The sequence below is a fragment of the Bos mutus genome, chromosome 18 (genome assembly GCF_027580195.1).
Source record: "Bos mutus isolate GX-2022 chromosome 18, NWIPB_WYAK_1.1, whole genome shotgun sequence".
Taxonomy (NCBI): Eukaryota; Metazoa; Chordata; class Mammalia; order Artiodactyla; family Bovidae; genus Bos; species Bos mutus.
This window is the reverse complement of record NC_091634.1, coordinates 4,586,786-4,598,438: the sequence shown is the minus strand read 5'-3', so window position 1 is coordinate 4,598,438 and position 11,653 is coordinate 4,586,786. Positions and strand designations below refer to the sequence as shown.

The window sequence follows — 11,653 nt, the reverse complement described above, 5'->3', positions numbered from 1 at the left end:
GAGGAAGGGCTGGAGAGACTTGGGCTTAGCTGCTTGAAGTGGGGCTGAGTTAGAGGCGAGGCTTAGAGCGAGTATACGAGAGGGGCCGTGTAAAATGTGGTAAAGCTGTGTGGTTCGAAACTTCAGCCTGCGTCAAAATCACCTGAAGGGTGTTTTAAAACGCAGGTCCCTAGGCCCTTCCCCCAGGGTCTGTGATTCAGGGAATCTGGGGTAGGGGGCTGGGAATTTACATTTCTAACGAATTTCCTGTGGCGCCGTTGCCGCAGGTATTCAAGCCACACTTTCAGGCCCCCTGACTTAGCGAAATGCTTTGGAAGTGCGAAACAATTGAACGTGAAAGCGGTGAGAGAGGCGGGGGCTTAAATACTGAGAGCGGAAAAGGCGGGGCTCACGCTCAGGGGCGTGGCTCGGCCCCAGAAGCTCCGAGAGGCGGGGGTTACCAGGGAGAGGTGGGCTTCCAGAGAGTGGGGGCCTTTGAGACTGGGAGTACGGGGCAGACTTCAAGGGCTGGGTCGACGAAGGTGGGTTCTGAGGCGGTGAGCGGGGACTATGCTAAATAAGCTCCGAAAGAGGAGTCGTCGGGGCTGGGGCGGGGCTTAGGCGTTGATTTTGCATAAGGGGCGTGGCTTAACGAGGGGCCCGGGGCGTGTGGGCGGTGCCCTAAGAAGGGGCAGGCGCACTGCTCTCCGCTCGCCCACCGGAAGCAGGGCCGGCTTCCCCCTGTCCCTGCGGCCCCCGAGCCAGCGCGCAGGCGCACTTCCCCTTCCCGGTCTCCGCCGCCACCTCCCCTTTCCGCTCCTCCACGCCGGCGCCTCGGAGACGGGCGCGATTTCCGCTTCCGGACGGGCGGGTAGGCGGGCGGCGCGGGGCTGCCGGGGAGGGGGAGGGGGTGGCACTTCCGGTCGGGCCCTCGGGTCTCCCCGGAGCGGCGGCGCCTCCTCCGCCTCCTCAGCCTCCTCCCGGCGGAGACCCCGGCGCCGGTGAGTGACGGGGCGCGTGGCCCGGGGGCCCGGGGGCAGCGTGGGCGGGGGGTCCCGCCCTGGCCCGTCTTGGTTCCCAGAGCGTTCCTATCAGTGCTTCTCGCGCCCGGCCCTCGCTGGGGGCCCCCCCATGACTGCTCCCCCAGAAGACTACTCCGGATAGCGCCCCATTACCGCCCCCAGTGCAGGACAGCTACCAGAGCGCTCTCATTCGTGGCGATCCCTCAGCTGCTGCCAGGGCCCCCCACTAAGGCTTTCTCATAGGTTCCCTTTCTACACAGCCCCCCCGTCTTTGCTTCCTGAAGGACAGCCCCCAAAATGCCATCGGCATTGCTCGTCCCCGTGCAGAGCAGCTGTCCGTGAACCCTCCCTTTGGTATTCTTGTAGGTTGCTTCGCAAGAGTGTGGTATTAGTGTTTTATAGCAGACCCCTATTTTCTCTGTCCACGCACAACAGCCCCCAAAGCTCCTAACCACCCCCCCAACGCCCCTTTCGTTACTGTAAAAATACATTGCATTCTGATCAGCCGCCCAAAATACCTTTTTTCCTTTTCTCCCCCACCCCTCCCCACAATAATCTCCCTTGAGAATATTGCTTTCGATGACCGACACCCTCACTCCCCCCTTCCATAAACAGCTCCCCCTAGAGTTGTGCTCTCACACACCCTCCCCCCCTTCAGGTAGGAATAGCTGCCGGTTTAGCCCCAGGCTCCCCTGAAACCCCACCCCCCACCCCGCCCTCCTCGGGGTTAGCGCCTGTCTGGGGTCCTCCCAGGGAACCCCACGTGAGGCTTTCCCCTCAGAAAGCTCCTCTGCCCCTGGCCCTAACAGCTCACATCCTCACCTGCAGCTTGTCCCCACGCCCCTTCTCCTGGACTCCCCAAGGAAGACCCAGCTTCAGCCGCCTCTTCCCTTGGACATGCATTCGTTCACTCTTCACTGAACGAATATGCACTTGCTGTTCCAGGTCCAGGGTGTACAGCGTGAAGGGGAGAGAGCCATACAGTCTTTGTTTTGTGGGTCTTTACAGTATGGTTGAGACAGATCAAAAGCAAGCAAACAAGATCGGTGCTGTTTTCTGGGTTTTTCTGAGAGCCTTAAGAGCTACTTCAGAGGTGAAACCTGAATTAGCACAGGCAACCTCGCCACGGAAAGATCTGGGTGAATTGTTCCCAGGCAGAGGCCCTGAGGTGGCTGTGAGCGTGCTGATGGGAGGGGCAGCAGGGGAGGTGGTGAGGTTGGAGCAGAGGAGTGGAAGGGAGGATGAGGGGGGAGACGGTGTGATCTCACAGGGCTTCAGAGGTGGGGGCATTGTGATCAGTCACCTGGCCTTGATCAGCTCTGCGGAGCCCAGAGCATTCTTCATTTGTTCATTCTTTTCCTTTGTTCAACAACTGTTCAATGAACACCTGCTACACACTGGGGATGCAGCAGAGAACAAAACAGACAGCCCTGTCCTCGTGGAGTGCATATGCCAGCTCTGGGGCAGACAATTAAAAAGCAAAATATAGATACTTGTGTGAAAGAAATACAGCAGGGTAAGAGCATAGCAGGGCCGCAGTGTCAGAGGAAGTGACAGGAAGGCCTCTTTCAAGAGATCCCTGTCCCCCCAGCACCGAGAAGTTAGGTCGGTGTGTAGACTGCTCTCCTGGACAGCTGCAGTCCTCCAGGGGGGATGGGGGGCTCCTTAATGCTCCCCTCTCCCGGGAGTGAAATGGTTAAGAGCATGAAACCTGGCTCGCACTAGCCTTCATATCTCAGAGCAGACCACTCCCTATTTCCAGGCCTCATTCAGTCACTCATTTAACACATTTGTCGAGACAGGCCCTGTTCTAAGTGCTGGAGCTAGACCAGTGAACAAGTCAGATGCAAATCTTGCCTGCTTGGAGCCCACCTCCAGGAGGGGCAGTCCAGCAACAAATAGAACATACGTGGTGGTACTGACTGGACGGCATGGCAACCCACTCCAGTATTCTTGCCTGGAGAATCCGCATGGAGCCCTGTGGGCTGCAGTCCATAGGGTTGCAGACGCACACGCGCATGCACTGACTGGAAAGGAGAGAAGCGAAGGAGGCTGGGGTGAGCAGGAATGTTGCTCTGGGTGACAGGTCATAGTGGTCTTGGAGCACCCTGTTGAGAAGACAGCATCTGAGCAGACGTGAAGGAGATGAGGGGGTGAGAGAGCCGTATGTATGGGAGTCCCAGCCTTCCAGGCAGAAGCAACAGCCTGTGCAAAGGCCCTGGGGCAGCGATGGAGCCGGCATGTGGCCAGAGCTGCCAGGAGGCAGCTGGGGCTGTGGAGGTCTTCTCTGACCTCCTCTGAGATGTCACTGCAGGTTTTGAGCAGAGGAGCAACAGTGACATGGTTCGGTCTTAGTCTTCTGTCTACTAAGTGAGAACAATAATAAAGCTTATCTTTTTCCTTTTTTCGTATTTATTTGGCTCAGTTGGTCTTAGTTGTGGCGCTCGGGCTCCGTAGTTGCGGCATGTGGGATCTTCATTCCCCAACCAGGGATTGAACCCACTTCCCCTGCATTGCAAGGCAGATTCTTAACCACTGGATCACCAGGGAAGTCCCAGGAATGCTTATCTTGCGAGTCTGTTGTGAGTGTGATTGAAACAAGACACATAAAACAGTGTGATGCTGGTAGCATGGAGGAAATGCCAGTGGCCAGTCCTGGCGTTGTGTGGCGGCAGAGTGAGTGGGCAGAGTGTATTTCCGGCACAAAGTGGAGTGAAGGCTTTAAAAAATTTTTATTTTGGAGAGAGAGATTGAAAGACAGCATGGAAATTCCCTGGTGGTCTAATGGTTAGGACCCCATGCTTTCACTGCAGGGGGACCAGGTTCCATCCCTGATCAGGGAACTAAGATCTTGCAAGCCATGAGTTGTTACCACAAAAATAGAAAAAGATAGACAGCATGTTGTGAGGATAACAGCATGTCCTCTTGAACCTCATCACTGGCCTGCGATTCCTGGCCCTGCCACTTGTTGGTGGTATGACTTTAGGAGATTAATTGACCTCTCGGGCCCTCAGTCTCTTCCTCTGTAAAATGGGGTTAATAATCTGAACCATCTTCTAGGGTTATTGGGAAGACTCATTGAGTCAACACACATGAAGGATTTAAAAGGGTACTTGCCACGTAGGAAGCACTCAGGCTCCCCGTTACTGTGTGTCATTGTTATTGTCATTACAGATGAGAATCTCATCACAGGGCAGCTTTATTGCACCAGCATGGCCCACAGGTCTGGGCATCAGGGGCCTGGAATCCAGTACTTGCTTTCCCCTCCTTGGGGAAAGGCCCCCTCCCACTTCTCTGTTTCCTTCCTTGTGCAATGGATCCAGTAATGTACAGGACGTTAGGAGGCATCAGGGTGATGGTCCACATGACACCCATCAGACAGTAAACACGAGTTGTTAGGACTGTGACTGCAGTTGCTGTGGGACTCCTGCCCCTTGGGAGGGGCTACCCCCTCAGGCCACTCTGCACGAAATACACCATACATCTCCCCTTAGAAAGACAGCAGTTTAAGACTCAGGTCCCCGGAGACAGGAAATGTGGCTCCTTTCCCAGTGGAAATAGTTGTGAGCCCGGTCAGTTTTGTCCTTCAGTCCCACCGCCTGCATCTCTCAGCCGCAGTCCTTCGGCATCTCACCTGCCCTGGAGGCCCTCTTCACGACATCATTTCCACCAGAACTCATCCTCCTGGGCACACCTCGACAATATCAGCTCCATCTCTGCTAAATGCTGCCACCCCACCCCCACCCCCCGCCAACCCCGGAAGTACTGTTCAGCACAGTCGATTCCCTTTATTCAACGAATTTATATCAGTAGACACCAACAGCTACAAGTTTGCCTCTGAGCCCAGCTTTAGCTGCATCTAACTTTTGTTACTTTTCCATTTTTGTCCATTTGATTTCCCACTGGTGATGAGGGAGGGTGCTGTTTAATTCCCACATTTCAGCAAATAACTTACCGAGTAGCCACGCTGCGCCAGGCGCTGTGCTAGGTGCTGGGCGCCCAGTGGTGAGCCACACAGGCCAAGTCTTCACTGTCTTAGGCGAGGAGAGCCGACAGTAAAGCGACAGCAAGAGGACATATGCGCAGTATATTGGCAGCAGTGGCTTTGGTGAAAAAAGTGCAGCAGGATGAGGGGTGCACGTCCCCTCTCCTGGAGGCAACATCGACCCGGAGCAGAGGGGGTTAGGGCAGGGGGCGTGAGGTCTGGGGAAGAGGGTCCAGGCAGGAGGGAGCAGCTGCACCGCCTCACCGCCATGTGTTCAGGAAGGTAACCCCCCTCCCACCCAGCCCCTGTAGAAACGCCCCTCATAACCCAGAGAGCACCCCCAAAGTAAGGCTCCTGTCCCCCCAGTTCCACCCTCACCTTCCTCCTCCTCGGGGAACCTCCTTGTGCGTGCGCGTCATGGCGGGGATTCCGAGGGTGCTGGCCTGGGGGAGCGCCCCGCAGCCTTAGCTGTGTGCTTGGGGGTGGGGCGGGGCTTCATCCCGGGACCCGGCCCTGCCCCCGTGGGGAGCTCCCTACCCACCCACCCCCCCATCCTTCACATGCCTCCCCACGGTCCCCTCCCCAGCCCACTCCAGCACTGCCTCCTGGACTCGGCTTCGCACACAGGCTTCCACCAGCACCTGGCCACGCCTTTGCTCCTTACGGAGATCAGATTAACCAGCCGAGTGTGAAGGGCATGGGCTGCTGAGTCGCACCCAGGGACACCAGGAGCTGGAGGCTAAAAATACTGACCTCCGGGCAGGGGTCGGGGAGGCACTCACCTTTCACCTGTCTGGGGACAGAGGCAGCCCAACGGGCAGGTGGCGCGGACGGGCCCACTGGCCCCTGGGGTGGTCTGGCCGCAGGGCCTGGGCCCCAGCAGAGGGGGGACAATGGCTAAGAAGCACGCCTGACCGGGCGGACCCTTCTCCCCGTGGCACTCCACCCGCTCAGTGGAGGCATTTCCCGGGGCCCCTGGTGGATGTCAGGCTGAGATCAACTGCAGGGGACACTGGATTGAGGCAGACGGATGCTGGCCAGCTGCAGTCTGGAAGGAGAGGTCCTGGAAAAGTGCTTAGAGAACGACTGCTGGGTGGAGGGAGCAGGAGTTGCCCCCAGGGGCGAGGGCGGGAACCCCCGCTCCTGGACCACCTGCCACCAGGCTCCTTCCAGGCGCGTGATGCCCATGAAGGTACACGTAGCTCCAGGGACTGGGCCAGCGAGCTCTGCCAGCCAGCCCCCTTAAGTCCCCCTCCTTCTGGGGGTCAGCGCCCCCTTTATAAGCATAGGTCAGGATGGGGATGGGGCTTAAACCCTGGCCCGGCATGTTTCCTACTGTTGCTTGTTTTTCCTCTCAGGCTGGCAGCGCCTCCTTCCTACCTGGTAGGTAGTGCAGGAACTACCCACATGGCCCTCGTCCCAGCTCTCCCCCCGCCCCCCCCCCCACCCCGTTTGTCCTGACTTTGTGTTCCTACTATGAGGATGAGAATCCCCAGAGGGCCCCGAGTGTCCACCGGACCCACCGTAGCTTGTCCGGTCCTCGCAGCAGCCCTGGGAGACAGGGACATGCTTTGTCACCTCCACGTGTAGATGGGGAGGTTCAGGCACAGACAGGTTCAGGAACTTGTCCAGGGTCACACAGCGAGAGGCTAGCAGGGCATCGTGGCTCCACAGGCCACCCTCTTAACCACTCTGATTGAAACTGTTCTTGTCTTTTGGCAAAGGCAGAACCTGAGGGGTTTGGGAGCACAGGGCTTGGGCTAGTGCGTGTGTGGTGGTGGGGGCTACAGAGAAGAGGGCCTGGGCAACCCAGCCTGGAGGCCTGAAAGTGTTTCACAGGGGCCCGAGACCAGAGTCAGAACAAGGCGTGCCGGCGGTGTTGGGGATGGATGGAGATGTGTGGGAACCGCGGGAAGAAGGGAGAGGGGGAATCTCTGGAGGAGGAAGGAGACGAGGGCCAGAGAGGTCGCGGGCAGGAGGCGGCAGGCCCAGTGGGATAGGTCAGTCAGCGTGCCAGCGGAGCCCTGGGGGAAGACCACTCGCTGCGGGGGAAGGACAGAGGGACCGACGGGCGAGGACAGATAGTGGGGGGGTGGAGCCCGGCTGGTGCCTGTGGCTCTTCTAGTGCCCGCAGCTAGGGGACCCCATGCGGCCCTGCCTCCTGAGCCCCGCTCTCTTCTCCGCAGGGTCCCCCGTCTCCCCGCCGCCCAGAATGGAGGCCAACCCAGCGGGCAGCGGTGCCGGGGGCGGCGGGAGCGGCGGCCTGGGGGGCGAGGACGGGGTCCACTTCCAAAGCTACCCCTTCGACTTCCTGGAGTTCCTCAACCACCAGCGTTTCGAGCCCATGGAGCTGTACGGGGAGCACGCCAAGGCGGTAGCTGCGCTGCCCTGCGCGCCGGGGCCCCCGCCACAGCCGCCGCCACAGCCACCGCCGCCCCAGTACGACTACCCGCCCCAGGCCAGCTTCAAGCCCAAGGCCGAGGCCCCCTCCTCGTCGTCCTCCTCGTCCTCGTCCTCCTCCTCGTCCTCGTCGTCGTCTTCCCAGGCCAAGAAGCCCGACCCGCCACTGCCGCCCGCCTTTGGGGCACCGCCGCCCCCGATCTTCGACACGGCCTTCCCTGCCCCGCAGTGGGGCATCGTGGACCTCTCGGGCCACCAGCACCTGTTTGGGAACCTGAAGCGCGGGGGGCCGGCCTCCGGGCCAGGGGCCGCACCGGGGCTGGCCGCGCCCCCGGGGACCCCTGGGCCACTCCCCGCTGCCTCGCAGGCGCCGCCGGGTCCGGCGGCGGGGACAGCAGGCTGCGACGCGGCCAAGGACGACAAAGGCTACTTCCGGCGGCTCAAGTACCTGATGGAGCGGCGCTTCCCATGTGGCGTGTGCCAGAAGTCCTTCAAGCAGTCCTCGCACCTGGTGCAGCACATGCTCGTGCACTCGGGCGAGCGGCCCTACGAGTGCGGCGTCTGCGGCCGCACCTACAACCACGTGTCCAGCCTTATCCGCCACCGCCGCTGCCACAGGGCGCGCCGGCTGCGGCGCCGGCGCGCCGCGCCACCGCCGCTCCGCCGCTGGGCCTGCCAGCGCCTGCCGCGCCCTCCCGGCGCCCCTGGGCCCCCGGCCGCGCCCACCGATGGCAGCGCGGCCCCCGCGGGCGCGGGCGTCGGGGTGGCCCCTCCAGTGGGGACGGCGGCGGCGGCGGGGGGTGGCGACGGCCCGTTCGCCTGCACGCTGTGCTGGAAGGTGTTCAAGAAGCCCAGCCACCTGCACCAGCACCAGATCATCCACACGGGCGAGAAGCCCTTCTCGTGCTCCGTGTGCAGCAAGAGCTTCAACCGCCGGGAGAGCCTCAAGCGCCATGTGAAGACGCACTCAGCCGACCTGCTGCGCCTGCCCTGCGGCGTGTGCGGCAAGGCCTTCCGCGACGCCGCCTACTTGCTCAAGCACCAGGCGGCGACGCTGGCGCCCTCTCGGCCGCGCCCGCTTACCCCTGCGAGCTGTGCGGCAAGTCCTACTCAGCGCCGCAGAGCCTGCTGCGCCACAAGGCGGCGCACGGCCCGCCCGCTGCCCCCGACGCGCCCAAGGACGCGGCGGCCCCCGGCGCGCCGCCCGCACCCGCCTTCCCGCCGGGGCCCTACCTGCTGCCCCCGGACCCGCCCGCCTCAGACGGCGAGAAGGCGGCGGCGGCGGCGGCCGCGGCAGTGGTGTACGGCGCCGTGCCCGTCCCGCTGCTGGGCGCCCACCCGCTGCTGCTCGGCGGGGCCGGCCCTGGCGGGGCTGGGGGCTCAGGCGCCGGCACGCCCGGCAAGACGTTCTGCTGCGGCATTTGCGGGCGTGGCTTTGGGCGCCGCGAGACCCTGAAGCGGCACGAGCGGATCCACACGGGTGAGAAGCCGCACCAGTGCCCGGTGTGCGGGAAGCGCTTCCGCGAGTCCTTCCACCTGAGCAAGCACCACGTGGTGCATACCCGCGAGCGGCCCTATAAGTGCGAACTCTGCGGCAAGGTCTTCGGCTACCCGCAGAGCCTCACGCGCCACCGCCAAGTGCACCGGCTCCAGCTGCCCTGCGCCCTGGCCGGGGCCGCTGGCCTCCCCGCCGCCCAGGGCGCCGCGGGGGCGGCCGGCCCGAGCAGCTCAGCCGCGTCTGGGGCCGCCGCGGACGGGCTCAGCTACGCCTGCTCGGACTGTGGCGAGCACTTCCCGGATCTCTTCCACGTCATGAGCCACAAGGAGGCGCACATGGCCGAGAAGCCCTACGGCTGTGACGCCTGTGGCAAGACCGGCTTCATCGAGAACCTCATGTGGCACAAGCTGGTGCACCAGGCGGCCCCCGGGCGCCTGCTGCCGCCCGCGCCCGGCGGCGCCCAGCCCCCGGAGGGCTCCGGCGGCACCGACGCGGCCACCGTGCTGGACAACGGGCTGGCCGGGGAGGTGGGGGCAGCCGTGGCGGCGCTGGCCGGGGTGTCCGGGGGCGAGGACGCTGGTGGGTCCGCGGCGGCGGGGCAGCGGGCGCCAGCGCGGCCCCGGCGCTTCAGCTGTGCCACCTGCGGCCAGAGCTTCAAGCACTTCCTGGGCCTGGTGACCCACAAGCACGTGCACCTGGTGCGCGGACCTGGGCTGCGGCCTCAGCGGCCAGAGCTTCGCGGGCGCCTACGACCTGCTGCTGCACCGGCGCAGCCACCGGCAGAAGCGAGGCTTCCGCTGCCCGGTGTGCGGCAAGCGCTTCTGGGAGGCGGCCCTGCTCATGCGCCACCAGCGCTGCCACACGGAGCAGCGGCCCTACCGCTGCGGCGTGTGTGGCCGCGGCTTCCTGCGCTCCTGGTACCTGCGGCAGCACCGCGTGGTGCACACGGGCGAGCGCGCCTTCAAGTGCGGCGTGTGCGCCAAGCGCTTCGCGCAGTCGTCCAGCCTGGCGGAGCACCGGCGGCTACACGCTGTGGCGCGGCCCCTGCGCTGCGGCGCCTGCGGCAAGACCTTCCGCTACCGCTCCAACCTGCTGGAGCACCAGCGGCTGCACCTTGGCGAGCGCGCCTATCGCTGCGAGCACTGCGGCAAGGGCTTCTTCTACCTGAGCTCCGTGCTGCGCCATCAGCGCGCAAGACGAGCCACGCCGCCCGCCCGGAGCTCCGCTGTCCCGCCTGCCTCAAGGCCTTCAAGGATCCCGGCTACTTCCGCAAGCACCTGGCGGCCCACCAGGGTGGCCGGCCTTTCCGCTGCTCCTCCTGCGGCGAGGGGTTCGCCAACACATACGGCCTCAAGAAACACCGCCTGGCGCACAAGGCTGAGGGCCTGGCGGGGCCGGGAGCAGGGGCCGGCCCGTTGCCCGGGAAGGACGCCTGACCCGGGAGTGTGCCTCCCCATCGCCACTCCCATCAGACGTCCCCTCCCGGACTCGTCCCTCGGGGACGCGGACCTCCTCCTGCCGGCCCTCCCATTCATCATCCTTCCGAACTTAAGACAGACTAGTCTCCTCCCCCAAGGCCCATGTCGTGCAGACCCTAGCCTGCCTCTCTCCACCTGGACCTCCCTGGCCCTCTCCTCCTCCTATCGGACACTGAACTCGACCCTCCGTCCACCCCTGATGTGTACCCCTCTCCAGCCCCCCTGCCCCAGCAGCCTGCAGCCCCCTCGGTGAGCTGGGTGGAGCCGGGTCTGGACAGCCTCTCCCCCTTCCCCGGCAAGCTGGCCGGACAGCGGCGCCGCGGCCGGTTCGGGAGGGCACGGGGGTGGGGGCCTGGGTGCTCTTGGTTTGTGGGGGGGGGGGGGGGCAGACGCGGCTTGTACAGAGCGGAGAATAATAAATCTTATCAACAGGGCCGCTGGAGTCCCTTCTTTCGTCCCAGGGGAGGGGGTTGAGCGCTGACAAACGGAAGGCTGAGAACTTCAGCTTCCTGGGATGGTGATTTCCCAACACCTTCTGCCTTGCCCTGCCTCTCTCTGCTTTTCCTCAATCAGCTGGTAGTCACTGAGGCTTCACCATGTCCAGGCTCTGGGCTCCCAGTGGAGCACGTGCAGAACAAGACAGGTTAAGTCATGGCTCTGGGAACCGACCAGGTACCTGGACCCCGTTCCTTCAGAATGCTTTTGTGGTTTGTTTATTCCACGGCCAACATTTCCCAGGGCCCATCTGCCCAGCCCTTTGATGGACACTGGGGAAACATTGGCACTGGCGGGAAGAACCTGCTTGCCATTGCAGGAGTCAAGAAACATGGTTTCGACCCTGGGTCGGGAAGACCCCTGGAGGAGGGAATGGCAACCCACTCCAGTATTCTTGCCTGAAAATTCCATGGACAGGAGCCGGCGGGCTGCAGTCCATGGGGTTGCAAAAGTTGGACACGACTGAGTGACTTAGCACCGGAAACACGAAGTGGACACGTTCCTGGCCCTCAAATGAGCCGGAAGAGAGCTGGTGAGCCAGGGCTGTTTATTATACAGCCCATTTACAGAATGTCTCCCTCCAGGGTGACTTTGTGGAACTCAGAAGCCCTTTCACAGCCCCCATTTTGGTCCTCAGAGCAGTGAAATATATGCCCTGTGAGGCTGACTTAGCCCACTTGTCAGGCGAGGATGCTGAGGTCCCGAGATGAAAGGCTCCAAGGATACCTAGCAGGTTCGTAGTAGCCCTGGACCTACAGTCCTGGGTGCCTCAGGACTGAAACCTGGAGACCAACTC

The 11,653-nt window shown here is 62.7% G+C and overlaps 1 protein-coding gene across 1 annotated transcript; it reads left to right on the top strand.

The window, feature by feature from the left end:
- Positions 1 to 824: 824 nt before the first annotated feature.
- Positions 825 to 10,671, top strand: ZNF865 (zinc finger protein 865). Its single transcript, XM_070387110.1, is given in 7 exon segments — positions 825 to 980; positions 7,173 to 8,003; positions 8,006 to 8,075; positions 8,077 to 8,435; positions 8,438 to 9,587; positions 9,589 to 10,094; positions 10,097 to 10,671. Coding segments are annotated over 6 exon segments (3,114 nt in total). The 5' UTR covers positions 825 to 980; positions 7,173 to 7,198; the 3' UTR covers positions 10,321 to 10,671.
- Positions 10,672 to 11,653: the final 982 nt, after the last annotated feature.